Source organism: Furipterus horrens, unplaced genomic scaffold (assembly GCF_987537825.1).
Source record: "Furipterus horrens unplaced genomic scaffold, mFurHor1.1.pri manual_scaffold_11, whole genome shotgun sequence".
NCBI classification, from domain to species: Eukaryota; Metazoa; Chordata; class Mammalia; order Chiroptera; family Furipteridae; genus Furipterus; species Furipterus horrens.
The window spans coordinates 76,905,037-76,931,816 of record NW_028327181.1 but is presented as its reverse complement, the minus strand read 5'-3'; the positions used below and the strand labels follow the sequence as shown (position 1 = coordinate 76,931,816).

The 26,780-nt window shown below is 47.0% G+C and overlaps 1 protein-coding gene and 1 long non-coding RNA gene across 4 annotated transcripts in view; one reads left to right on the top strand and one right to left on the bottom strand.

The window, feature by feature from the left end:
• The first annotated feature begins 7,024 nt into the window (after positions 1-7,024).
• The window catches only part of SP2 (Sp2 transcription factor), a 25,310-nt gene continuing 5,554 nt past the window's right edge, over positions 7,025-26,780 (top strand). Inside the window, exons 1-4 of one of the 3 annotated variants that reach the window (XM_090291582.1) lie at positions 7,025-7,085; positions 21,320-21,452; positions 21,582-21,658; positions 22,452-23,426. In XM_090291582.1, the coding sequence (XP_090147708.1) occupies positions 21,596-21,658; positions 22,452-23,426 (1,038 nt within the window). In that variant the 5' untranslated portion in view covers positions 7,025-7,085; positions 21,320-21,452; positions 21,582-21,595. Of the gene's footprint in view, positions 7,086-14,260; positions 14,278-21,319; positions 21,453-21,581; positions 21,659-22,451; positions 23,427-26,780 lie in introns of those variants that run through there. The other 2 variants (XM_090291581.1, XM_090291583.1) reach the window with 2 other exon arrangements.
• LOC149998324 (uncharacterized) overlaps positions 20,746-26,780 on the bottom strand; it is an 18,321-nt gene continuing 12,286 nt past the window's right edge. The window contains exon 3 of the long non-coding RNA XR_016514076.1: positions 20,746-23,641. This is a non-coding gene — a long non-coding RNA (uncharacterized LOC149998324). The remainder of the gene's footprint in view (positions 23,642-26,780) is intronic.

The following is a 26,780-nucleotide window of genomic DNA, read 5'->3' as shown; positions in this document are numbered from 1 at the left end:
GGAGTCACAAGCTTCCACACCACCTGTCCCCTCCTCCCCTCCTCCTGTCCTCAGTGTCCTCGTGTAGGCCAGTTAATGGCCATTCTTGCTGGGGGAGGCCTTCTCCTTCCTCTCCAGGGCTGCCCATCTCTCCTGCTAGGAGTCACATAACCACCCCTAATACTGTAGCTGGAAGGGGTTAATGGGGTTCTTCATTCACCCTGGTTTTCAGGGTGAATATCTGCCTGGCACTACCAGTGACAGGCATATTGTGTGTGGGGCCCCAGGCACCCCACAATTCTTTCCTCATGAGTTCTTAAGTCAGGAGAGGCCTGACTGCCAGACATGAGGCGTGTCCAACAGAACAGAGAAAGATTTCACCAGAGCCTTGGCTGGCCCTGAGGAGGCCTCTTCAGTGACAACTGGGAGGTCCCGAGTTCCAGCTTCTCCCAGATCCTGAGGTCCCTGGCAGCAGATGGGGATGGACAGCGAGCATGTGCATGTGTGTACACAGCACACACCTAGGGGGGTCTGGATAGAGAAGAAAGGAAGGCGAGATGCTGTTCTACCAATCCTGCTGTCGCTAATGATGATGATGACGATAGGACAGCAGAGCAATAGTACATGCCCATTATTACACAGAGGTCTATTGGGGAATACTGGTAGACTCTAACAGGGAAAAAAAAAAACCTGTTTACATTTTGCCTTTTATTAAGCACATATTATGTGTTTGGTCCTAAGCTAAGAGTCATGCAATAACCTTCATAATATACTCTCCCTTTCTTTGCAAACTTGCCCTGGCTGGTTTGGCTCAGTGGATTGAGTGTCGGCCTGTGAGCTAAGTGTCGCTGGTTCGATCTTCCAGTCAGGGCACATCAGAGAAGGAAAACTCTGACTCCAAAAAACCTCCGCTGCCTTGCGGCATACCTCTTCAGGGGAAAGGCTAAGGGAGTAAACCCCGACAGAAAATCCAGAGCCGGAGTCCCTAAGGCGGTTTGACGTTGTAGTCAACACCGGCAACTCCTGCGGCGCACCTGAAGCCAAGCTGTATTGACTCCGTCTTTCCCTTGGACCCTTCAGCTGCGAAGAGAGGGGGGGTCTGCTGCATGGGCAACAGCAGACCCTCCATATCACCCTGCCCAGGCTCTGTAGCTTCAGCTTCACTGGAGAGGACACTCCAGCGTCATCGCAAGATGTCGATTCAACACGGGAGGAGACAGATACCGTGTCACTCCCGAGTCGGACTGCACAGCCATTCTCGGCGGTGCAGATAGACTCTTAAGAAGCTACACCATCGTCTCTCGAGACGGACGGCTGCCGACCTCGACCTAATGCACTGTGTGACCTTAGCCAGCTCCATCACCTTCTCAGGGCTCTGGTTTCTCCCGGCCATAAAATATGGGGTTAATTGTCCCTCATAGGGAAGCTGGAAGGGTTAATTGGGCAATGGCTCTGAAGTGTCTAGGAAGAGAAGGAGATCTATAAATATAAGGGATCATTAGAGGGTATTTCACAGCCGTTTTGTGGGCCCCAGTGTTATTATTACTATTATTATTGTTATCACCATCATGGCCCACTTCCCGAGTCTCTGCCAGCGGGATGGGCACTTCCAGGCAAAGGTAGGCCTGAGCCTGGAATCCCAGCCAGTGGCCTCGCTGAATCCACACTGTCCACTCAGGGTGTCGGGGGGACCCTCAGGAAGCTCTTAATGGCAACAGAGAGGGGGTTTAGACAGAAGAGGGTCAGGAACCCAGAAGAGAGAGGCAGTGCCCACCCTGAGGACATTCTCAACCCACCTTCCTCTCCAGGGATGTTTCCAGTCTGCTGTCCTGGAGTCAGGGAAGCAGCTAGGGAGGGGTGGAGACGGATGAAGGGGGATGAGTGCAGGGGAGAGGCTGAAGTGGAGAGAGGACACTGTTACCAGAGGCGCTAAAATAAGCTAGTAGGAAGCAAATGATTCCTTGAAGGCAAATGGCTCTTTTCGAGGAGTCTTTCTAGAGGCTGGACCATACTGTTTCCAGGGGGAGCAGGGGACTGGCAAACAGTCAAGCAGTAGGCACTCAATGCATACCCATTAAACAGAATTTTCATGCCTGCCTTTCATATTCATTAGGTTAAAAACCCTATATATTGGGCCCTAACGAGTGTGGCTCAGTTGGTTGGGCGTCGGCCCACAGAGTGAAGGATCTCCAGATCCATGATTCCGAGCTGGGCCAGGGCACATGCCTGGGGTGCAGGTTTGGTTCTGGTCGGTGCACCTGGGAGAGGCAGCGGACTGATATTTCTCACATCAATGTTTCTCTCCTTCTCTTTCTCCCTCCCTTCCCTTCTCTCCATAAACAAACAAACAAACAAACAAACAAATAAACCCCTATGTACTGGGTATTTGAGTTGCTGGGAGAATCTGCTTTGAAGGTTCCCTTTACAAGAAAAAAAAAGCAACTTTGTGTGGTCACCGATAACTACACCCGTTGTGGTGATCATTCCTCTCTATATACAAATATCAAGTCATTATGCTATACACTTGAAACTAATACGTTGTATTTCAATTATGCTTGGAAAAAACAAACAAAACCCAGCATCTTCTATTGGAAATGCCTTTAGCTTGGGTGCCCCCTTGTGGCGCATGCAGAGGCTGCGGGGCACCACTGCCTTCCACCCTAAGGGGCTCCTTTTCACCTGGGGGTGGGGGGCTGGCCTTTCTTAGCTCCACAGACCTCATCCCAAGGGAATTGGGGTACAAAGAACCAGGGAAGAAGGAAGAACTCTGTGGGGAAGAATGGAATGTCTTTTCTGGAAGATTCCATGGCAGTTGGTGGACAGCCATGGGTCTGGGCAGGGAACCAGGGGCAGAGGGAGTTATGAGTCAGGGCACAGGTCAGAAGGGACGTCCCTGGATAGAGGAGAAAGAGGGATGGCTGTGTGTGCACCTTGGGTACTGAGGAGTAGTTGCCAAAGCGTAATAGGGAGACATGTTTTACAACCTCTGTCAATATTTTATACTCACACAAGACTGAGGAAACCTAGATAATTGAAATCACAGATGGACCTGGGAGGAAAAAAATAACCATTACTTATTTACACTAGGTGTTCGCCTCATCAAATATTTCACGAGTGTCAGGGTGGTTTGAAAAGTCTGCAACTTTGATTTCTCCGTAGATGGAAAGAGAAAAGAATGTAGAAAACCAGAGGAGGGAAAGAGAGAAGCAGAGGCTACTGGGAAAATCCTTACGGCAGAATGAGCAGCCCTTAGAAGGCAATAAAGCTGGGGTCGTAGCTATGAGGGAGGACCAACAGATAGTCAGCAGCTGGGACACCGATGTTCTTCTAGTTTTCGGACATCCAGGACCAGCAGGAACACGTGGTTCCTTTCAGAGGAGGCCCCAGAGCAACTTGGAGCTTCTTAAGGGCAGAGACTGTGGTTCTGCATCCACCCCTCCCTCCCTCCCTCTGGTGCCCTCAGCATCCTTGGGAATAGACACTCACTCTCTGGTACTAACTAGATGGAGGCAGCTACATTCAAAAGAGCAGGACAAGGGGAATGTTAGGAAAAGCAAGGGAAAATGAAGAGGGAAGGGAGTTAAGAGGCAGACAGGGAAGCAGAAGGGAAATGGAGGTGGAAGAAGCTGGGCCTGGAAGAGAAGGGGATAAGTCCTTGAAGTGTGAGGATACAGTCAGTCAGTCAACAAACATTTACTGTGCACCTACTATATATCGAGCTACGTGCTTGGAGTGGAAGGTGCAGGAGTGGACAAGACAAACATGGGACTTTTAGGGCTACAGGATGGTTAGCTTTGTAAATTGCAAATGGAGAGAAAGTGATTTTTTGGAGCAGGAAGAGGCTGAAAGCCTTTGGAAACTAGAAGAAAAATATCACTGAGAGAGAACCGGCCCCAGACACACTGGGGGGCAGGGAAAAGAGACATCTCCCCGATTGATGTTGAGACACAGCAAGAACCACCTGCTGGCACTGGCTCTGCAGACTGAGGCAGGTAGGGTGGGGAAGGGGAGAAATTCAGAAAGGGGAGGGGCAGGAGTGGGTGGGGTTGGAAGGTACAGACAGTTCAAGTAAAAAACTATGTACTTGAGCACCCCCAGTGGGAAGGTACCTTTGGGCTAAGGAGTGGTTCTCAACATTTGGCTGCCCACTGGAATCACCTGAGGAACTCCTTTAAAAAAAAAAAAAAAAGATTTTATTTATTTTTAGAGAGGGGAAAGGAGGGAGAAAGAGAGGGCAAAACATCAATGTGCAGGAGATACATCAACTGGTTGCCTCTCAAATGCCCCCTACTGGGGACTTTGGCCCACAACCCAGGCATGTGCCCTGACTGGGAATTGAACCAGGGACCCTTTGGTTTGCATGCCAGTGCTCAATCCACTGAGCCACACCAGCCAGTGCCACCTCAGGACCTTCTTAATACTGTTAGTCTGGTCCCAACCCCAGAGGTTCTGATTTCTTGGACTGGGATCGGATTCGGACTTCAGAACTCATTAAAGGCTCTCTGATAAAAGGTGTGATCAGGGAGAAAACGGGCCTTTAGAGGCTGGCGGCCTGGCCTCCTTCCTCTTGTTGAGAGAAGCGGATCTGTGGGAACAGAAGTTGTGAGGTGGTTTGGGGGAGTTGTAAATGAGGCTCAAAGACGTCAACGGTCCTGACAAAAGTATAAGGGTGTCCTATCCTAAGGAATCGCCCCTTTCCTTGGCTGTGCCTCTAGTGTGAGAGGGGCCAGAAAGGCTGAAAATTAAGAAAAAACAAGGAAATGGCAGCTTTCAAAAGCAAAGAACCATTCAAGTAACTCAAAACTACTGCCAAATTCTTCTAAGTTTTGCACCCTCTCTTCCCACGCACATACATGCACACTTTTTTTCACCTCTGTTGCCTTCATGATGGGGCTCCTGGGGTGGGAGAAGCACAGCTGCCCCCAGCTTTCATCCCACAAAAGGTCTGGCAGTGGCCCAGCAGGATATTCAACCCCACCTCCCCCCAAATCCCTGAGTCACTGAACCCGGGTGGAGTCCTTAGCTTGACAGTGAAGCAATCTTGACTTGAAAAATGGCCTGGGAACAGAATGTGTGGTCTATATAAACAAGTCATAGGTAGATGTAATTGTATGCAAATATTCATTTTTTAACTCGGCAAACATTTCCTGCAGGTCCTCGGGGTAGCCGCCTCAGTCCTTTCAGGGCAGCTCAAGATCTAGCAAGGAGTCAGAAGTGAAAATAAGTGTGCAATTTACTCACACTTGTGCCAAGCAAGACCTGTTCAGAGAAAGAAAAATCTATGGCTGGGTGGAAGCAGTCTTGAAGGATGTATTAGGAATTTAACAAAAGAAAGGATGGATTAGTTAGGAAGGGAAATAGTAGAGAGAAGCCTAAGTGTTTAGGAACTGCGAAATATTTCCTTGAGGCAAAAGGAGAGGATTTGTAGGAAGGAAATGAAGTGGGGAAGATAAAGCATAAAATATACACAAGTGGAGTGTGAAGGGCCTTGTTTGCCTGAAAAGCAAAGTTTGGGCTTTTTACCCAGAAAGGAGTACAGGGCCAACAGAGAATCTTAGAGGACTGATACCTAAGGCTGAGAGGAGTAGACTGGAAGAGACTATTAACATTTATTCAGCAATTGCTGTGCATTGGGCATTCTGCTCAGTATTTTATTTTTCTCACGCACACCAACCCTTTATGACAGTGTTTTTCAAACCTCCAGGAAAGAGAAAAGGGCAGAGAGAAAAGAAAGGAAAGCAGAGGATAAGACAGGATTAAAAAATACCAGGGAATAAGGATAAGTATTGTTTTTGGAAATTTTGTTATACTCTCATAGAAATAGGAGTGTAAGTGTACTGGGCCAGGATGCAAATGTAGTTCTCATTGTGGGTTTTGGTTGAACAAAGAAAAAGGAAAGCCACTGTTCTAAAGGGTGGGTGTGGTTAGCCTCATTTTACAGATGAGGACACAGGCTCACAGGGTTTTGGTATCCAACCTCTCTGCACGTGGGATGTGTAAGTTTCGAACCAAGGCTTGGTAGGCAGCCAGAGTGGATTCCTTCTCACTAATGTGAGGCAGCCTTCACAAATTACGTCTTAAGGATCTGGGAGCGAAAGATAAACCTACTCGGGTATCACCTGCCAAGTGCTTTACTCACAGCACCTCTTTCAAAGAGGGAAGTGGGGCAGACACCACCTCTTTCCACCCGAGGTGCTGGTTAGAATGCATATTCCAAGAGCGCCCCAGCGGTACAGAGTAAGATTAAGAGAGGCGGCCCCGGGAATCTACTGTTAAGAGAGCTTCAGGTGATTCTGATGCCCACGTTTGGGGACCGTCAGTTACGGGGTCACTGCAATAACCAGATGAGGATTACAGGGGCTTGAACTGAGACGATGAAAATAATGCCCTCTCTTAGAAGTCACGTAGCCTCTGCTCCCGCATTGTCTCCAATGCATCGTCGTACAAAGTTGCCCGGCGGAAGCTCATTTTTCTCTCCTGAGGCGATGAAGAGCGAGGGACTAAATAAAAGGCTGGTGGCTTTTCACTCACCAGGAATGAGACTAAATGATCAAAGAGGGAGACCTTCCCGATACACCATCAGCGACGCCGGATTGAGGCGTAATTTGTACACTACGTAGAATACTTTTCAGGGCCTCACCCTCAGGATTTCTGATTGGCCTTAGGGAAGATCTATCACCCATCCTCTGGGTTAGAGGTGGGTAGAGGGTCAACCACGACCAATACAAAACCACTCCTCAGATAAGCCCCGCCCCATCTAGCTTCCTGTTGCTGTCCATCAAACATATCGTGGGCGGGACTCTTCATCCCTCCAGTTGGCTAGAGAACATGTCATTCACTCTTCAGGAGATTTCCGGTTGGTGCCTTCTACCGTCCATCAGTTACATTTTACAATTCTATTGGTCAAACCAACGTCGCTCTAGATAACTCTCTTCGATTGGTTAGTTGTGCTGTCGGTCCCCAATGTACAGCACTCTTATTGGTGAATGCTGCCGTCGCTCGGGTGGTGGCGGGCTCCGGGATTGGCGGGTGCTGGGCGGGCGGTGTCAGGCTCTCGGTGGCGGCGGAGGCGGCGGAGGCCAGGGAGGAAGATGTCGTAATGAGCGGTGGGTCCTGGCCACTGCCGGTGGGGTCTTCCCGGACCCCAAGGGTCGGGAAGACGGGCAGAGGCCGCAGGGAGGGGGAACCGGGGCTCGGGGTTGCCCCCTGGGGCCGGGCCTGGCGTCGGGGCCCGGCTCCGGGAGGGGCGGGGGAGGAAGGATTCCCGCCCGGAGGAGGAGCGGGGCTGGCCAGCCGGGCGGAGGCACCCGGAAGGGGGCGTTCGACTCCCCGCCCCCTCGGAGCCCGCTGGGCGGGAGGGCAGCGCTTCCGGGGGCTGGCGAGAGGAGCGGGCACCTGGGGCCTACTGAGCACCCCCTCCACCAGGTTGCCGACCCTCCCTGCCCCCCACAACACTGTCAGGCCCTTGGATATTGCTTAGGTTTTCTCCAGAGGCAGACGACGCCCCTTAGTGCTTGCTCTGTGTTCGGAGGACCCTCCTGCACTGTAACTCTAGGTGCCCACCAGCGATTCAGGGCTCGCCCGAATGCAGGGAGGGGCAAGGAAATGCTTGAAATTCAGACGGTGTCAACCGTATGGACACTGCTGGGTATAGAAGCCAAAGTGGTTACCAGTGTATTCCAGTTGAAAGATGGTGTCAGGACACGTGGGCACTCCTTAGACACAAGACCTCTCGCCTTAAGACTGCGAGTAGGCAAAAACCTTGTAATGAGTTTGTTTGTTCATTTGGGATCCTTGAGCCTCCAGCTAAATATCTGCAAGAATTGTGAGACGTTTAAGAACTTGTTGGCAAAGCTAGCCTGTTAACTTGCTGTCCCGTTGCGGGTGAGGGGGTGGGGAGAGGCTGCTGAATCCCAAAAGCCAGACAAACGGAATGAACAGAAAAAATAAAACAAAATGGATACTTCCTTTCTTCCACCCCATCCCCATCCCCATCAGTGACTTATGAATCTCAGACTCTTACTGTGCCTCTTGGCATATGTTCCTGGTGATTTTTATAATTTTAGTTGGAAAGGAACTAACTGTGTCATCTTTGGGCAATTGAGAAACCTGTCTTTACTGCATTCTTTGGTTTTGATTCCAATATACTGTTGTGTAATTGTTTCTTAGCTAACTTAATCCAGAGGGACTCAGTCTGGCTTTTCTTAGTGCACATTTTCCCAAACTGCTTCTTCTGAGGTCACTTCTTGTTCACTTATTTGTTGTTTCCTAGAAAAAGGGAAGGAGGAACCAGTAGTCTATGGTCCTCCATTACACCAATTTCATTGCAGATAGAAGGATGATGACTATTTTAAGGTACATTGCATGCACTGTCTAAAAATCTCACATGCTGCACCCCAGAAAGTATTAAGTGTTATAGTGGAGGGCCAAGTGTTCAGCTGGTATTTTGGATCAGATTTTTAGGGCTAGAAAGTTTAAGGTGTTGGCGAGCTCACAGAGAGGCAGTGAAAGGAATGATGGTGGAGTCCACACCATATGAGTAATTTTGATGAATGATACAGAGAAACCTGTTGTCTGCAATAATGAACATAACTTCGGTGACTTGTTTTTGTTTTAAATTCTTGTGTGTGATGAAGGGGACAAATTTGTCATACAGCCTATCAATTGGGTTGATTAATAGGCATTAATACCTGTTAGAAATGGATGTTTGTTGGGACAATTGGAAAGATTTCTAACTCTGGTTTTTCCACTTGATTGTACAGAGGCTTAACCTTTTTGTTTAAAAGCAGCAAAAACAAGAAATTAAAAGCCATTTTGATACATTATGAACCCCCCATAGCCAGGCTGTAAAAGATATAGTCTCCTTAAAAAAATAAATTATATATATATATATATATTATTACACACACGCACGCACGCATGCACGCGCGCTAAGGAGACCCAAGTAGAGTTAGTTCATGATCTTGTCCTGACTGCCCAGCAGGGAGAACTAGCTCCAGGAGGCAGAGTTTGGCATCACTGCTTTTAATTTTTTTTTAAGATTTTGTTCATTTATTTGTAGAGGGGAAGGAAGGGAGAGAGGGAGAGAAACATCGATGTGTGAGAGAAACATTGATGGGTCTCCTGCGTGGTCCCCAACTAGGGGCCAGACCACAACCCAGGCATGGGCCCTGACTGGTAATGAAACTGTGGGGACCCTTCACTTTGTGGTATGACGCCCAACCAACTGAGCCACACCGATCAGGGCGGTATCACTGTTGATAGCACATAGATTAGTTTGCTTTCTCTCTCAGATTCTATTCAAGTTTGTGCCCCTGGAGTCCTGTCAGAGGAGAGAAGAAGCTGTAAGAAGATTTTGACAAGTGTCTGGATAAAGATGTTTCATGACCTAACAGCAGATAGGGTAGTTTATTTTGATCTCTTGGTCTGAAACTTCCTAGTTGTTGATGATTAGAAGCCTTTTGGGGAAGTTGCGGGGTCCCTTGTAGCCTGAACAGTCCTTTGCCATAGGTATGTAATAATTCTCAAACTCTCTTTAAGCAAATATTGCCCAACTAGGGCCCTGTGAAGACATTCTAAGCTTGCTGCAGCCAACCAATACACCCTGGTGTTGACTTGGGTTCAGCTGTTTTCTAGACCTTGCTCACCCCCATTTCTATGACGGAAATGTAGCATGACTTTTCTAAGACTTATCTTCATGCCTCTCTTTTCTGCATACACACAGATTAGAGTCCTCACTTTCAAAGGTTGAAAAATTTAGGAATTGTTTTAGAGGGAGTGGGCAGTGACCACAGAATGAAAGATGCAGAGAAACATGGTTCTAAAGGGTGTAAGATATTAAGAAAATTTAGAGATGTAGTTGTGTGAACACATCTGTGTTTAAACAGTTAAAACCTGAAGCCTGTGGATTGCAGACTTGGAGTAAAATCTATTTAGAGAAGCTCTAATACTTGCTTATGAGTTTAGTGAGTAGTAGTATCCCTTTGGGCTGCTTGACTAGATTTGTGAACGTATTTCCAACAAGTTTGAAGCCAGGAACCCTTAGTCTACATGTTAGACCAAACCAGTACAAGCTGGGCTGAGAAATGGACATCATTATGGAAAGCATTTGTTGATGTTCTTGCTTGTTTGGTTTTTGCTTTTGTTTTAGAGCCACATGCAACTCCTTGTGTGACTTCTAGACCTGTTGAAGGAGGGGAGAAAAAGCTTTCTCTTCATTTCTTCCTTCGTAGTCAGTGCTTAGATCTTTATATTTCTGAAATGCAGTTGAAAGTTTCTCTCTTAAGAAGTTCTTCCTCACCCTGGCTGGGTGGCTAAATTGGTTGAAGCATCTTGTACACCAAGAGGTTGTGGTTTGATTCCTGGTCAGGGCACATACTTCAGTTGTGGGTTCAATTCCTGGTTGGGGCATGTAAGGGAGGCAGCCAGCCGATGTTTCTCTCACATCAGTGTTTTCTTTTCTCTCTAAAATCAATAAACATATCCTTGGGGATGATTTTAAAAATGGTTTAAAAAGAAGTTCTTCCTCAATTATCAGTAGAACTTTTTGGCTGGCAGCATTCTCTTGGGAGACCTCAGGGTGGGGAGGTCTCACTTTTCTGTCAGTTATCTATTGGAGCTGGGGGGAAAGAAGCAGGTAAAAACGGAGGGCATTACTAATTCAAGGGCATTGTCAGCCCCTGTACGAAAGGGATCAGAGATTACCCTTGAGGAGATGCTCCGAGGTGGTACTGGTGGATTCATTCCAGTTGACAGGATTCCAAAATGGAAACCTGACTTTTCTGTTGCTGAAGAGAGCCCAGGAGCAAGCTAAGCACCAACAGCCTGGGGGAAGCTGCAGCTTCCACTGAGGGTCTAGAAGGAGCCCTTTTCAGATGCTCTCAGACCACCTTTGGCACACGGAAATGCTGTACCTCTTATCAGGGTAGGCTTCTGGCTGGCACACTCTAGGTTGATGAGCCAGGGAGCAGGAGAATGTGAAAGGGCCAAGTGCCCACTTTAGATATTTCTCAGTTTACCCCTGTGAGTAGCACTGAGTAGTGTTGAGATATCAAGGCTGTTTGTGTCATGGGAAGAGCATGCTCAGTCCCAGCTGTTTGAATCCTTCCTTTGGATGTCTCATTCCTTAGCTACGATTTGTTTCAACATCAAAGTGCATGCTGTACCTAGCCAGAAGCCCCAGAACATCGCCATACAGGGGTTTAGCTTGGGTGACTGTTGTTTTTGATGCTAAGGCCTCTGCGACGCCAGCTTGTCCCTAGGCTGCTAGGTGGCCTTTTTCATCTCACCCAGAGTGAAAATGGCTCAGGAACCAGTGGGCACTGGCCTGCACATTTCCAAATGCCCTCTTTCTAGAGCTTCTCTTTGGGTTATTTGTCACCTCTCCTATGGGACTTGGTGGAATCACAAAGCAGCCTCTCTAGAGAATGCGAATAGAGATTAAGAGACAGCAGGCCGGACTGTGTGATTGAAAGTGGAATATTTCTGCTCCTGGTTGAGGTCTAATTGGAAGTCTCGGATTAGCCTAAAAACAGACCAAAAAGTTTCCCAACCTTCAAAAAAGTAATTGGTAAGCCAACCCTCTCTTCCCAGGGGAAATGAAGTCACCACTCATTTCAGAGGCTGATTTCAGCCCAGGGACTGACTCACAAATAAATGAGCCAAAGCAGAGAAAGCATGTGGTTTTACATAATTATATTCTTTAGGGGGGAAAAAGTGTATTTTGGTTTCTTTTTTCTTCCTGTTCTCCAGGACAGAATTCTGAGGCCTAGTATTCTTTGCACCATTTCTTGGGACTGCTTCTCTGAGAGTGAAGACTTCTCGCCATTCCCTGCTGCCCTTTGTTCCCACTCCTCCATAGTCCCTTGCAATATTCAGAGTGTGACCCAGGCAGTATGCATACTAGCTAATGACAGTCACATTTTGGGAGAGGAATCAGGGTGAAGACAGATAAGAGATATTCCTGTAGCAGGTATCCTCATCATCTTAAGTGCAAAAGAACTTCCCCCCAACATATGTTAATTGGAAGAGGCATTCAAATGCGGTGCCTGAGGGTGGTAATGATGAGGCGTGTGCTTTGCAGTATTTGTGGGGAGCAGGACTGGCCTGTGCTGGCCCATGCACAGGGGCTCATCCTGTGTGTGGGGACTGAAGGTGTTCAGAGCTCCATCTGGGACTGCATTAGCCATGCTGACCTAGTGAGCAGATCCCAGCTGAGTGCCAGGATATGCAAACCTGCAGGCTTTCACCTTTGGTTCTTAAGCTCCTTGTAGGCTCTTCCACTCTGCAGCCTCCGGGATTCATTCAACAAATATATATTAAGCATCTACTATGTGCCAGGTAGGGAGGGAGGTACATCAGTGAGTAAGGCAGAGAGAAGTCCATGCCTTTAGGAAGCTTACGTCTTAGTGGGAGACAATAAATAACTAATAGATTTTAGACAATGCGAAGTGCTAAGGGGAGCCATAGAGTAAAGATAGGAAGAATGTGGGCATTGCAATTTATATAGGGTGGTTGGGGAAGGTCTCCGTGAGAGGTGACATTTGAGTAAAACTGTGAAGGAGGGGAGAGACTGAGCCATATTCAATCTGGGGTGAGGAGCAGAGGATGAAAAGTGAAGCAGAGAGAACAGCAAGTGCAAAGACCCTGAGAAGGGACCATATCTGCCATGTTCCGGAACAGCAGGGAGGACCTCGTGGCTGAATCAGTAAGGAAGGGTGATGGGGGATAGGTCAGAGAGGTCATGGGAGACAGGTCACCTAGAGCATGTGGGGACTTTGACTCTTACTTTGCATGGAAGATGGGACACTACTGGGGGACTCTAAGCAGAGGATAACGTCATGATTTAAGTTTGATGGGTCTCACTAAGATGCACATTGAGAACAGACTAACAGGGACAAGGTCAGACGCCCAGCTAGGAAGAAGGCGTTCACAGTTACACAGGTGAGAGATGATGGGGACCTCAGCCTGGCTGATAACATGCGGTGGTGGGGAAGGAAGTCAGATTCTGAGAGTGTCGTGAAGGCAGAGCCAGAAGTGTTTGCTGACTCACATGCAGAGTGCGGAAAAAAGAAGGGTGACTCCCAGCGCTTTAGGGCTGAGCAGCTGGAGGGGTGGTGTGTCATTCGCTGCAGTGCGGAAGTTTGATGGAGGCACAGAATTAGAGAGAGATCAGTAGCCCTGTTTAAGGCTAGTTAGATCTGAGACACTTATTAATACATCCAAGTGGAGGCTTCATTAGGCAGTTGGGTATGCAAATCTGAAGATATAAACTTGGGAGGCATCATTATGTCGAACCTATATGTTACTGGTTTTTAAAACGAGGAGACTAGATGAAATTACCCAGGAAATACGTGTAAATTGAAGAACAGGTCTCAAGATTGAGCCCTGGGGCAACCCAACCATTTAGAATTTGAGAGGAGGGGAGAACCCAGCAAAGGAAGTCTTAGAAGAAGTAGCCCGAGAAGTAGGAGGCCAGCCTGGCAAATGTGTCCTGGAGCCAAGGGAAGAGGGGTCCCACTGTAAGATCCACTCAGAAGATGAGGTCTAAGAATTACCCATTAGACTTAGCAAGGTGGGAGCCGGTTTTGTGGTGCGGATGGGGCAGCAGCTGCCTGGTTGGAGCAGGTTCTAAAAGACTGGCAGGAGAGAAGTTTGGAACAGCAAGTACAGGGGACTCTTGCAAGGAGTTTTTCTTGAGAAAGAGAGAAATAGTAGATCTTAGCTAATGAAGGTAATTCTCACTTCTTGATGAAACCGTGGACACACATCAGGGTCATGGGCTGAGGCTGGCTGGGGTCAGAGTTTGGAGCCGGGAAGACTGCATGGCTGACTAAGGGGTCTGGGTGGAGATGAGATCTCCGGACTTTATTTACGTTCCTCCTTTGGTGTGTGGTATTAGCAAGCCATCACCCAGAGTTGTTCATATTTAATAAAAGAGAAATTCCTTTGACTGTCATTGCGCTCTTTTCTATGGTTATTGTGATTGCTGGAAATTTGCTTCTTAGAAATGCTGAGTGCAGTCTGGTGTCATTCACAAGCTGATTCTCTTAGCCCATTTGTTAACTCGCTTTGAGGTCCAACTTTGTTCTCTAAAACCAGCCTGGCTTGCTTTTCCCTTACCAGCTCTGAATTCTTCCAGGCTAGGCAACTGGGAAAGACTAGGTTTAGAAACTGTTTTGTTGGCTCTAGGCCCAGCTGAGCTGACCAAAATAGACAGCAGAAGGACTGTTTGTGTGGAGTGAAATTCCTTCAGGCGAAATACCGTAGCAGGAGGCCAAGAAAGCCATAGCTGGGATGGTAAGAACCTTAGGCAAAAAAGAAAGAAAGCTGGGTACCCACAAGGCCTGTCTGTGAGCCAAGTTCTCTCCCAGAGGGAAAAGAGCTTCATGAAGCTCCTGTTCTCTCTTTCCCTGTGTTGCAAGTGAAAGACCAGTGGAACAGCCTCTAGTCCGACAGCCAGGGCTTCGGGGTCCCTCAGGCCTCTTCCTGTTATGTGGCCTGTGCTCCCGGTGGCAACCCGTGGAAAAGACCCCTAGGACAGCGGCAGCGGGTTCCCGCCTGTGTGGTGGGGGAGGGGCTGTGAGGGGTGCCCGGCGCCTGTACACCGGCACCGAACAGGGGCCCGTGCCCCACACTTGCTGCGCAGGCGGGAGGGAAGAGGAGCGTTTTTTCCTGAGCGAGTTATAAATGAGCTCTGAAGGAGGACCGCAGATAGACAAATGAAGAGAGCGTGCTTAGGCCCCGGGCGAGAGGGAGCTGATACAGCTCCAGCGGTGGAGGAATCAGGAGCGTAGGAGGAAGGCCAGAGACAGAGTAGGAGAAGCGGAGGGTGAGGAGAAGGGAGGGGGCAGGCTCTTTTGGCCTCTACAAGCTAATCATAAGATCAACTGGAGGCTCTTGCAGGGTTTAATCAGGAGTGGCTGGATGGGATTTGCATTATAAAAAGATTCTTCTGCCTTGGCTGGTGTAGCTCAGTGGATTGAGCCCCGGCCTGTGAACCGAACCAAAAGGTCTCCCACTTTGCTTCCCAGTCAGAGCACATGCCTGGGTTGTGGGCCAGGTCCCTGGCTGAGGGTGTAGGAGGGGCAACAGTCGATGTTTCTCTTCCTCCCTCCCTTCCCCTCTCTCTAGAAATAAATAAATAAAATATGTTTTTAAAAGATTCTTCTGACCAGATTATGGAGGCTGGGTAAGAGGGGCAAGGCCAGAGCTGGGAAGCCATTGTGAAGGCTTTGGGCGATATTTCAGGCTGAGCTGAAGGTGCTTAATGCTAGGAAAATAATGCTGGGATAATGGTGATGGGAATGAGGAGCAATGAGTTTTATGTTCAGGAGGTAGACTCATAAGGCCTTGATGACTGTTGGCGATGAGGATGATGCTCAGGTTTCATTGTGATTGGAAATACCAGAAAAGAGGCTGGTTTAACCAGACGTTCACTCAGCCTGCACCACGGCAGGGTTGCTTTCGCTGTGTACTGGGCTGGGTGTACCTGTTCAGCAGTGCAGACAGACCCGGTCCACCCTGGGGAGCCCTCCATGAGAATGAGAGAGACATTAGCCCATGATTATTTAATGGGTGGTGAATGTTAGCAGAGAAATTAACCTCACCTCATCCCAGGGGTCCTAGAAGACCTCTGTGAGGAAATGACATGCCTGTTACATACAAATCTTGCTGAGTAGGTGTTAGCTAATAAGAGAGAAAAAAAGAGCTCTCAGCAAGGAAAGGGCAGAGGCAGCAATGAAGGCTCCTCAAGGGTCTGGAAGGAGGCCCCTGGCGACTGGGGATTAGAAAGCTAGGCAGAAAATGGGCAAAGGTGACCGCTCAGTGTTGGAAGCTCAGTGCGCAGCCCAAGTGGAAGGCCCTCCGAGGGCTGGATGTACACTGGTCAGCACTTGGAGGAGCAACCTGGGCCACACAGTCTGCGAAAGTTATTACCTGAAGCCATTTCTGTGGGCACTGTCACTCATGGAATGGCTACTGGCCGAGGACAGATTCTGAGAAACATCAGTATTTAAGGGGTGGCAAAAGGAAGAGGAACCCACAAGGGGAAGAGGAGACCAGAGAGGTAGAAGAAAATCCATGGGGCTTTCAAGGAGGTAGGAATGGTCAAAGGTCAAGAACAAGAGAGTTTCTTGGATATAGTAATGAGGAGGCCCTTGGTGATCTGAGTAAAAGCAGATAGCCAGGACAGAAGTCCCAGTGCCACTGCTAGGGACATGAACAAGTGAGAAATGAGGGGGACTAGAGGTTTGGCCAAGGACAGAGGAAGAGAAGGCTGTAGCTGGCGGGGACAGAGGTGGTGATGAACGATCTGTCCATCAAGAGCTAGGATACTCAGGGGATGCTTTACTGCTGGTTTTAGGACTAAACTGGCTTCCAGTATAGGGAAAGGAAAGACAGGTGTGGTCCCATCAGGCACTGGACACCTTGTTTGATGTCCTTGGAAGTTTCCTTGGAGCCAAAGAGAATTACTATTGCTTGTATAGTAAATCACTATAAAACTTCACTGGGCTACAGACTCTGTTGGGAAAGTCTTAGCCAACCTGAATGATAGAATTATGAAGGAAATGCTGCCTTTTCTTTCAAGAATATGCAGTCATCCCACTTAACAGTGTTTCTTTTTTTTTTTTTTAAAGATTTTATTTATTTATTTTTAGAGAGAGGGGAAGAGAGGTAGAAAGAGAGGGAGAGAAATATCCATATGCAAGAGATGCAATTGGTTGCCTTTGGCCTGCAACCCGGGCATGTGCCCTGACTGGGAATCGAACCAACAACTTTCCAGTGTGCAGGCCAACAGTCCATCCACTGAGCCACATCAGCCAGGGCTTAACAGTGTTTCTAAATGTAGGTTTCAGTGACTGGATGTAAACTGCTGTTAAAAGCAAACGGGACAATTAAAGTGGTGGAGGCAGAATAAAACAATTACATAACTGCCTAAGAGTCCTTTTGCAGTCTTCATACACTATTTAGCTTTGCTCTGAATAATATAAAGGAAAAGTTCAGCACAATTTATGTCCAGATTACACATTTTAAATATGTTTCCAAATTAATGAGGTTCTAAAGTACTTTGATCATAGTCTTGTAGTTACGTATCTACGCCATTTGTTAACCACTTCTCATTTCCTAATGCCAACTGGAAATGCTTCTTTTTTCCCTTTCATGGTTAATCTCAGGATATAACGGTAGGGAGATCAATGGATCTCTGTTTTGATTGCCCAGGTCTGCAGCCCAGGGGCCACAAAACTCTTTGAGTGATCCTAGGAGAGATGCTTACAAACGTTGGTTTGCAATCTAGGGGAGTATTTCAAGAGCCAGCTGGGGAGGGAAATGAAACCAAACTGTAATGGTGCAACATGAAGCGCCTGCAGTCTGCAGCTTGCTTCAATAGATCCCGCTGTGGCTTCCTAACTGAAGGCTCACTCAGAGCCCAGCCCGGTCTCCAAACAGTTTGAGTCCAGGGCAATAATGACTGCAGAGGGAGAGAGGGAGATGGGAAAGGGAGATGAGTAAGAAGCTCTAGGCCAGTTTCATTTTGTTTGCACTCTGTCCTGTTCTGACGTCCTTCCGTTTCATAACAGAAGATGTCTCAGGGAGAGTCATTCACCAATTTTAGCTAAGTGAACCTGAGCCCAGGGAGCCTCCTGGGAAAGCCTCTGCCTTCCCTTCCCAGCCCTGCCAGCAGCTAACTCATCTTGTGGTTTGTTTTTTCATCTCGTGTTTTTATCAGTAACATGGTCTGAGAATTGTAAAAATCTTCAAGGTAATTCAGTCCAACTTTCCACCCCATCTAGACATCCCGTCTCTGACGGACACACATTCTGCCTCTGGCTAAATGGTTTCAGAGAAAGGAGAACATTACTTCAAAAGGCAACCGATTCCATCTTCTGAATATTTTCCCTCTATTAATCTGAAATCTGCCTTGAAATTTCTGCCCTGAAGTCTTGGTTCCACTCTTTGAACCCACGGATGGAATAATACCCTGGCAACTGTGGCTGCTCTGGCATCCTGGTCACCACCATTGCTACTCTGAACCAGCTCCCACTGCAAACCTGTTGCAAAATATCCCCCAGAATGAAACCTGACACTCCAGATGTGGCCCAAGTGTGCAGAACACACTAGGACTATTATTTTTCTTCTATGATTGAACTTTTGGAAATGCAGTCCAAGATTGCAGTAGGATTTTTGGCAACCGCATCTAAATTTTGTTGGCTCCCATTTAGCTTTGAGTTAAAACCACTGGGGCTTTTTCACATGATTCACTATTAAGCTCTGTCTTCCTGTTCTATATACATGTGACTTAAAAAAAAAAAAAAAAACTTAAGTGCAGAATTTATTCAACTTCAAAGTTTAAAACCACCATTTACCAATTACCTACTCTGTGCTTGACGCTTTTCATATCAATTGTTGGCGTCTCCTGGAATCGAATGCAGGTGACATTACCTCTGCTTTACAAGGTGGCGCAGTGGGACTGAGAGAGGAATGCCCCAGCCTCCCCGCTGATGACCACACAGTCCAAATTCCCACTTAGATCTGGAGCCTCATGCATGTGCTACCTTCTTAAGATCTCTTTGAGCCCAGTACTGACTCCCACTGTGTTTACAGTCCTTCTTGGTCTTGCAGCATCTGCAAGCTGAACTTGCCTGCTAGGTCGTTGCAGTTTCCCCAAGTTGGGAGGTGGTTAGACTACTCTGAATCCTCATTTTCCAGCCTCCAGGGCATAAAACCAATTTAGTGACTCAACCAGTATTTAAAAATATGAACTAGAATAGAAAGATATCAGTCCATCACATGTAGTAAGGTCAAATTTTGTTTCCGGAAACTCTCGCTGCATGAGCACAGGACAGGGAAGTGGGTGGGTGTATGTGTGGGTGTGCGTGTGCACTGGGTCTTTCTGTAGATTGTTTTTATAACTGTGGCTCATGGTCTGAATAGTTTGAACACTGCTCTAAAGAAAAAAAATTTTTGAGTCAACTTAGAGTGTTTTCATTATAATACTGCAACTTAATTATGTACACATATAAATCAGTATATCAACTCATTGATCTAGCTCCTGTGAAATTAGTTAAGTAACTACCAACAAGCCAGTAAAATTCAAACCAGCAACATCATTCTGTGAGGATGACATTAGTTTGAATCTGAATCGCTGCTGTTGGCATAAGCACAGCACAGACCTGACAACCTGGGCTCCTTGACTTCCTTCCGCACGCCCACCTTGCAGTGTTTAGTGTGGAGAGACATGGTCCTCCCACGCTTCTGTCATCCCTCACGCACAAATGTATCGTGAGTTAATTGTGCAGAATTAAGTTGCCTTAATTAGTCCACGCAGTTAGAGTGGTTCCACTTGGCACTAATACAGTTGGAAACACACACAGAGGCCTTGAAATGTGCAAATTTGGGCTAAGCAACAGTGATCTATAGTATTTGTTCATTTTTAAAAGATGATCTTCACAGGGAAAACAAGAATAAAATGTTCTGGTAGAGAAAGCAGGAGCCTCCAAGGAGAAGCCTGCAGACCCTGGTCCCATCCCGAGTTGGAGGTGCCCTGCTTGACCTTACAGTAGCAAACTCTGAGCGCGGATCTCAGTGCTCAGCGGAGGCATGTGCAGCCTAGCTGCCACACGAGACTCATCCTGCTGCAGTACCTTCCCTTCTTGTTCATAAGACTATTACAAACATTCAGTCAGGCACCGTGTTGAAAGAAAATGTGCATTGTATACCCTTCTGATGTATCCATCCAAAATCCCATACCACAGATTTGTTCAGCATGACATGGTATGTTGCAGCCCTGTGCTTATTCCGGATGATTACTGCTTCCTTACCTCAATAATTGTAGTGCTGTACAGTAATTTGTTCTGGGGTTTTACCAGGGATCAGTGTCTTAATATTTCAGGATCTACCTCCACTCTGGGTTCTGCCCAGAGCTGCCCTCTGGCTCCTCACTCATTTTATAAGTGTGCTGTAAAGTCTCCTACTTTGGAGTGCAGTTTGTGTGGCCTTAGGGCCTGGACACCATTTGAAGGCCTTGGTGTGCTTTCTTAGAAGTCCATCACCTGTCCTGGATTCAGTTCCCCCTTCAGCTTTCTCATTTGAGAATCTCCAAAAGAGAGAAGCCAGAGGGCAGCCCGCATTCAATGGTCCCACTTTCTCCCCAACGTCTATCCTCTTCTGGACAAGACATCCAGGAGAGGCTTGATGCCTGAGCCATCCTGCCTTTTTGAGCCTCTGAAGTACTTAGTACCCTTCTTGTTTCTGTACTTCCCGAAATCTGCTTTCTAAAGGTCTAGGGGCCCTCTCCCTCTCAGGAGCACAGGAGCACACTCACCCCTTTCCTGTCTCCCCTGCCCCCACACTGTACCTTCATTTCCTCTCTCCTGAGCTCCAAGGGCCCTTCTTTTGCCTCTCTAACTTGTTTCCTGAGCCCATCTCTTCTGTGTATCACTTCTACCTCTGGGACTTTATAAACAAACTTTCTCTTATAAAATAAATACATAAATAAGGGTCTAGGATACAGGTCAGACTCTGCCCAGTGTTCTTTTCTGTAGTGATTTATGAACTAAAAGAGGGCTTAGATTCTGTCCCTCCCAAATTCTCATTATTTCCACTTTACCTATATTATACTTATCTTAGATCAGAGATTAGAGGTTCCCTTTATTCCTCAATGTTCTTTATTTTTCTTTATTTAAAAAACACAGTAGAATATATTTACTGTGAGAAAATGACAAAATACAGAAAAACAAGGAGAAAAATTCTTTTAAGTCAAGCAAAATTCAACCACCAAGATATAATTATTTTCAACATTTTAGCATGTTAAGACATTTTCCTACTATATTCATATTGAAATATATAAGCATTTAAAGAAAAATAGAATTTATTCTGTTTTCATTCTCATTATATTCAGTGATTAGCCTCCTAGTCTTTGTGATACCTATGGGGCCAGCCAGGTGACACCTAGTATGGAGTCACACCTAGTGTCCTGTGTTAAAGTGTGAATTCACATAAAGCAATTCTCCATATGATAGCTCAATACTGGGGCTGCTGGGCCTTTGTGGTCAAGGTTGATCATAAAAGACCCAAGACTTTCTCATGGAGCAGGTGTGTCCTCCTTGTCAGGGATCCCGACTGAGCGAAGCTTCTCTCCCTGGCTGACTTGGCATCTGGCTACAGCAGCAGGGAGCAGGAAGTTTGGGCCAGAGCTGGAGGAGTAGCTGGGGGCTCCCCTGCCCAGCACAGAGGAGTTGTGACCCAGCTAGGGGGATCCACAGAGAGGGCTCCATAGGCGGCACAGTTTAGTTACTGAAGCTCCTTCTGGTCTAATCTCCGCATCTCTGTGTTACCTCAGGCTTCATGATGGCTGGAGGGGACAGTCCAGGGAAGACAAGACCAGCTGTCCTCATAGCCTTGGATGGCTGAGTCTGAGGAGAGGAAGCAGGTCATCTACTGAAAAAAGATGTAGCATTGCAAGCTTGAATGGGGTTAGTGTGGGGGAAGGTCGTTGGCCTCTCTTGGAGAAGCAGCAGCAAACAAAGAAAAAAAACATCTGAGACAAGTGGGTCTGGGTTCTTTTTGGACGCCTTGTGCATTACTTTCTTTTCTTCCAACAGATCCACAGACCAGCATGGCCGCCACTGCCGCTGTCAGTCCCAGTGACTACCTGCAGCCCGCTGCCTCCACCACCCAGGTGAGTGGGCTCTGAGGGGGCGGGGCTGCCTCAGCCTGGAAGGACTCACTGAAGCTGCCATTCAGTCACAACTGAGCGCTCACTATAAGTACCCCAGGATAGAAGGCCAGGGAAGGTTCAGTTATCTACTGTTTTTGAACTAAGAAACCATGGCCACTTAAACCTAAGGTGCCACAGTTGGGTCAGGGGCAAAAAGCAGGATTAAACTCAAGGTCCCTTCCACCAGAACCCACTGACCGACCATATAAGGAAAATAGAGAGTGTGTCTCCACACCCCAGAGGCTCTTTCCTTGTAGCCTCAAAAGAGCAGCCCTTGCTGGTCCATGAAGTCATGCCCCTGCTCTAGAAAAGGCTTTACCGGAGGGTGTGTTCCTCTTGGGGCCACTCCCTCGCTCTTTCCCTCCCTCCCTTTCTCAGCTGAGGAATTAGGGATCCCTTAATCCCTGTGATGGGCCAACAGAACTCCAGGAGCTGATGGTGGTTCTGTGTCCCTGTTAGAAACGAGGCCAGTGGGTAGTAAGCGGTCAGTTTGTGCTGCTAGTTCCCCCTGCCATGAGGTGCTTCTGGGGCACTCCTTCCTGAGAAAGGCATTTCCTACCCTTTCTCCCTTAAATTACCCAACGGAGAAAGCGGCAGGGGAGACAGGACCACTGCAGGGGAGGATGCTGGCACCCTGCCCGCCACAGAAGTGGGGAGGAGCCTGCCAAAAGGAAAGGATCGAAGCGGGCAGAGGGCGACTGCTGAGCAACAGGCCCTCCTGTCCAACTCCTTTTCTCTGCTTGGTTTTTTGCAGGACTCCCAGCCATCTCCCTTAGCCCTGCTTGCCGCAACATGTAGCAAAATTGGGCCCCCAGCTGTTGAGGCTGCAGTGACGCCACCTGCTCCCCCCCAGCCCACACCACGGAAGCTCGTCCCTATCAAACCTGCCCCTCTTCCTCTCAGTCCCAGCAAGAATAGCTTTGGAATCTTGTCATCCAAAGGAAACATACTTCAGATTCAGGGGTCACAACTGAGCACATCCTATCCTGGGGGTCAGCTGGTGTTTGCTATTCAGAATCCCACCATGATCAACAAAGGGACCCGATCAAATGCCAACATCCAGTACCAGGCAGTCTCTCAGATTCAGGCGAGCAGTTCCCAGACCATCCAAGTACAGCCTAATCTCACCAACCAGATCCAGATCATCCCTGGCACCAACCAAGCCATCATCACTCCCTCACCGTCCAGTCACAAGCCTGTCCCCATCAAGCCAGCCCCTGTCCAGAAGTCGGGTACAACTACCACTCCCATGCAGAGCGGGGCCAATGTGGTGAAGCTGACAGGTGGGGGTGGCAACGTGACACTTACTCTGCCTGTCAACAACCTCGTGAACACCAGCGACACCGGGGCCCCCACTCAGCTCCTCACGGAGAGCCCCCCAACTCCGCTGTCCAAGACTAACAAGAAAGCCAGGAAGAAGAGTCTCCCTGCCTCCCAGCCCTCTGTGACGGTGGCTGAGCAGGTGGAGACGGTGCTGATTGAGACCACGGCGGACAACATCATCCAGGCGGGAAACAACCTGCTCATTGTTCAGAGCCCTGGCGGGGGCCAGCCAGCTGTAGTCCAGCAGGTCCAGGTGGTGCCCCCCAAGGCCGAGCAGCAGCAAGTGGTGCAGATCCCCCAGCAGGCCCTGCGGGTGGTGCAGGCGGCATCTGCCACCCTCCCCACCGTCCCCCAGAAGCCCTCCCAGAACTTTCAGATCCAGGCGGCTGAGCCGACATCTACTCAGGTACCATGCGCACCCTCTGCACTTGCCTCCCTCTCCTCCTCAGCGCTAACGGGCTGGCGCACCATTCCGCTTGGCTTGCTTTTGAAGGTGGTGCTGATGCGTCTCCTGATTTGATCTGAATGTTGGGAGTCAGTGTCATTTGGGGTGGGCAGTACGCGGCCACTTCTGCTTAACAAATGGGTTCTCTTCAGTTCATAGGGCCAAGTACAGCTTATCTGTAGAAATCAGATGAAACATACCTGTTACGTATATTTTGGCCCACTTTTTCTTTGTGGAGGTCTTTTAGGGGGTGGGTAGGGGCCCAATACCTACTTTTTAATAATAAAATTTATTTTTTATTATACAATTGCATACTCAGAATGGTAGCAAGAATGAAAAAATATTCCAGTCAGAACCAAAGAATTTGATTTGAAGGAAGGCAAAGAAAAATGTTAATTATTATTAATGACAAGGGAGATAGGAAGCAGCAGCCTAGCTGAGAACAGGAACATTTAGGCTGGTCATCTGGAATGTTAACTTCAACAAAAATGTCCTTTTTGGCTTTTATTGAGACGCTCTAATTCTTGGCTCTATGAGGCAGGTTTTGTTTGTTGTATGTGCCTCCTAAATACTAGAGACTATGCCTGTGTCGCAGAGAGAAAACCTGGAACTCAGAGAAGTTATCAGGTGTCCAGATCTCATAGCGCACTCATGACAAGTGCCGGGATTCAACTCAACTTTTCAAACCCCAACCTCTTTTCCATTTTTCTGCTTGATTCATTCTGTCTTATGTGCGGCAGGTGCTACAATTAAAATTGAGGACAAGGGTTTTTTTTTAATATAAGAAAAACAACTCCTGCCATTGAGGAATTTGTAATCTAGTCATCTATAGAGAACCGAGGCATCACAGTGAGTCACAGTAGGACGTTGGGCAATCTGCTGGGTGGAGAAGTGCCCATAACTTTGAGCTGTGGACGTGGAAGTCATGAAAGCCTACCCTCAGATGCCTCCTCCCTTCTGGTGTAGTATGTATTGCCAAGTGGTTGTATCTAAGTTGTTTAATTTACTTATGACAATACCTGTGAGGTTCCATTATCAAACCTACTGTGCAGGTAAAGAACCTGGTGAAGATACCCTCCCAGGTGCACACATCCTCAGCAGTGCCTCCTCTCCCTTTACTGAGGTTCCATATCTTAAGACTGATGGAGGCAGGGCTTATACCCATGACTTCCTAAGGAAATAATCGTACATATGCAGAAAGATTTAGCTATAACATTATTTCTTAATGACAACATAGTTTTCCATTATCCTGAGGTGCTCTTTATTATACAACTAATACCATGTTAACTGTATATCTAGGCTGTTTCCAACCTTAGAGCTAATAAATTTCTAAAAGTAAGTAAAAGGATATGCAGATTTTTTTTTTAAATGTCTTCTTTTCTGTATCAGAGATTGTCAGGGCATGGCCCTCAGGTCAAATCTGAGGCCCACCCACCTGTTTTTGTAACTAAAGTTTAAGACATGACCATTTGTGCAGCATTTGCACTACAAGGCAGAGACCTCATGGCCTGCAAAGTACAAAAAGGTTTACTGTCTGCCCTCTAGAAAAACTTTGCTGATCCCTGCTCTTTATTATGAACAAAGTTTTTTAGTAATAGAAACTTCAGATACACAGAAAATAGCAATGATCTGCAAAAGGGCACATATCATAAAACTGGAAATGAAGTTTGTATGTTGAGATGACATGAGATTTGCTTGCTTGCTTTTAACTGAGAAACATAGTCCTAAATAATTTAGGAATCATAAATAACCCATATCAGAATCACAGCAGGATATATATATATATATATATATATATATATTTTTTTTTTATGAAGAACTTTTCCCCTGAATCATTTGAGCATAAGTTGCCCCCAAGTGCTTTATAGAAAGTGTGTAATTCTTATACACAAGGACATTCTACACAACAATACAGCCATCAAACATAGGAAATTAGCAGTGAAACACACTAATGTCTTAATTCAGAGACCCCATTTAGGTCTCACTACTTTTCCCAATAGCTCCTTCGTGGCAAAAGTTTCTCATCCACCATCACACATTGAATTATATCATAGTGCGTCCTTAGGCTCTTTTGACCTGGAATAGTGCCTCAGTCTTTACAAGCTACAGACCTTTTATTTTGTTGAATGTTCCTCAGTTTAGGTTTATGTGATGCTTCCTCAAGCCTAGGGGCATGCGTGTTTTGTTGTTTTTCCCCTAGGAATATCATTTTGAGACTAAATATCCCATTCCTCATCAGACTTTTGCCCACTTGTTTGGTATCTTTTACTGTGGTAGAGATTTTAAAAATTAACTTTTTATTTTAGAGTAAGCATATTTACAGAAAGGTTACAGTGGTAGTACCGTATATATTGTCACCTGGCTTCCTCCATTGTTAAACGTCTTACATTACCAGGGGCATTTGTCAAAGCTAAGAAACCGACACTGATACATTACTGTTAACTAAACTCCCAGGCTAGTTTTGGATGTTGCTGGTTTCCCATTAATATCCTCTTTCTGTTCCAGGACCCTGTCCAGATACCACATTGCACTTAGTGGGCATGTCTCCCCAGGCCTTTGGTCTATTAATTTCTCACTCTGTTCTTCATGATCTTGACAGTCTTGAGGCACGTGGATCAGAATGTCCCCCGGTCTGGGGTTATGAGATTTTGGAGAAAAATACCATAGGCGAAATGTCCCTCTCATCACAGTATATGAGGGGTACATAATGGCCACATGACATCATGATGTCAATCTTTATCACTTGGTTAAGGTGGTGTTTGCCAGGTTTCTTCACTGGAAGTTACTGCTTTTCCCTTTCTCTGATCTGTTCTTTGGAAGCTACTTGCTCAGTCGCCCACCTTCCTGGGTGGGAGTGAGGGGTGGGAATTAAGCACTACATCCTGGAAGGGAAAGTATCTACATAATTTTATTTGGAATTGTCTATAAGGAAAATTGTGTTTCCTCTGTGTATTTCTTTATTCAGTCATTTACTTAGTATCAGTAGGGACTCATGTATATTTATTTTATACTTTGGGTTATAATTCAATACTGTGTTATATTTATTTATATTTTCAGTTTTGGCCATTTGGAGCTCTTTCAGGTTGGCTCCTGTATCGCAATGACATACTCTCATCCTCCTTTTTTTTTTTTCCAATCAGTTTTATTGAGATATTCACGTACCATAAACTTCACCCTTTCAAAGTGTACACCCAAGTGTTTTTAGTATATTCACAAAGTTGTGCAGCTATCACCACTATCTAATTTTATAACACTTTCATCGCCCCAAAAGAAATCCTTTAATGGTCACTCCCCATTTCCCCCTCCCCTCAACCC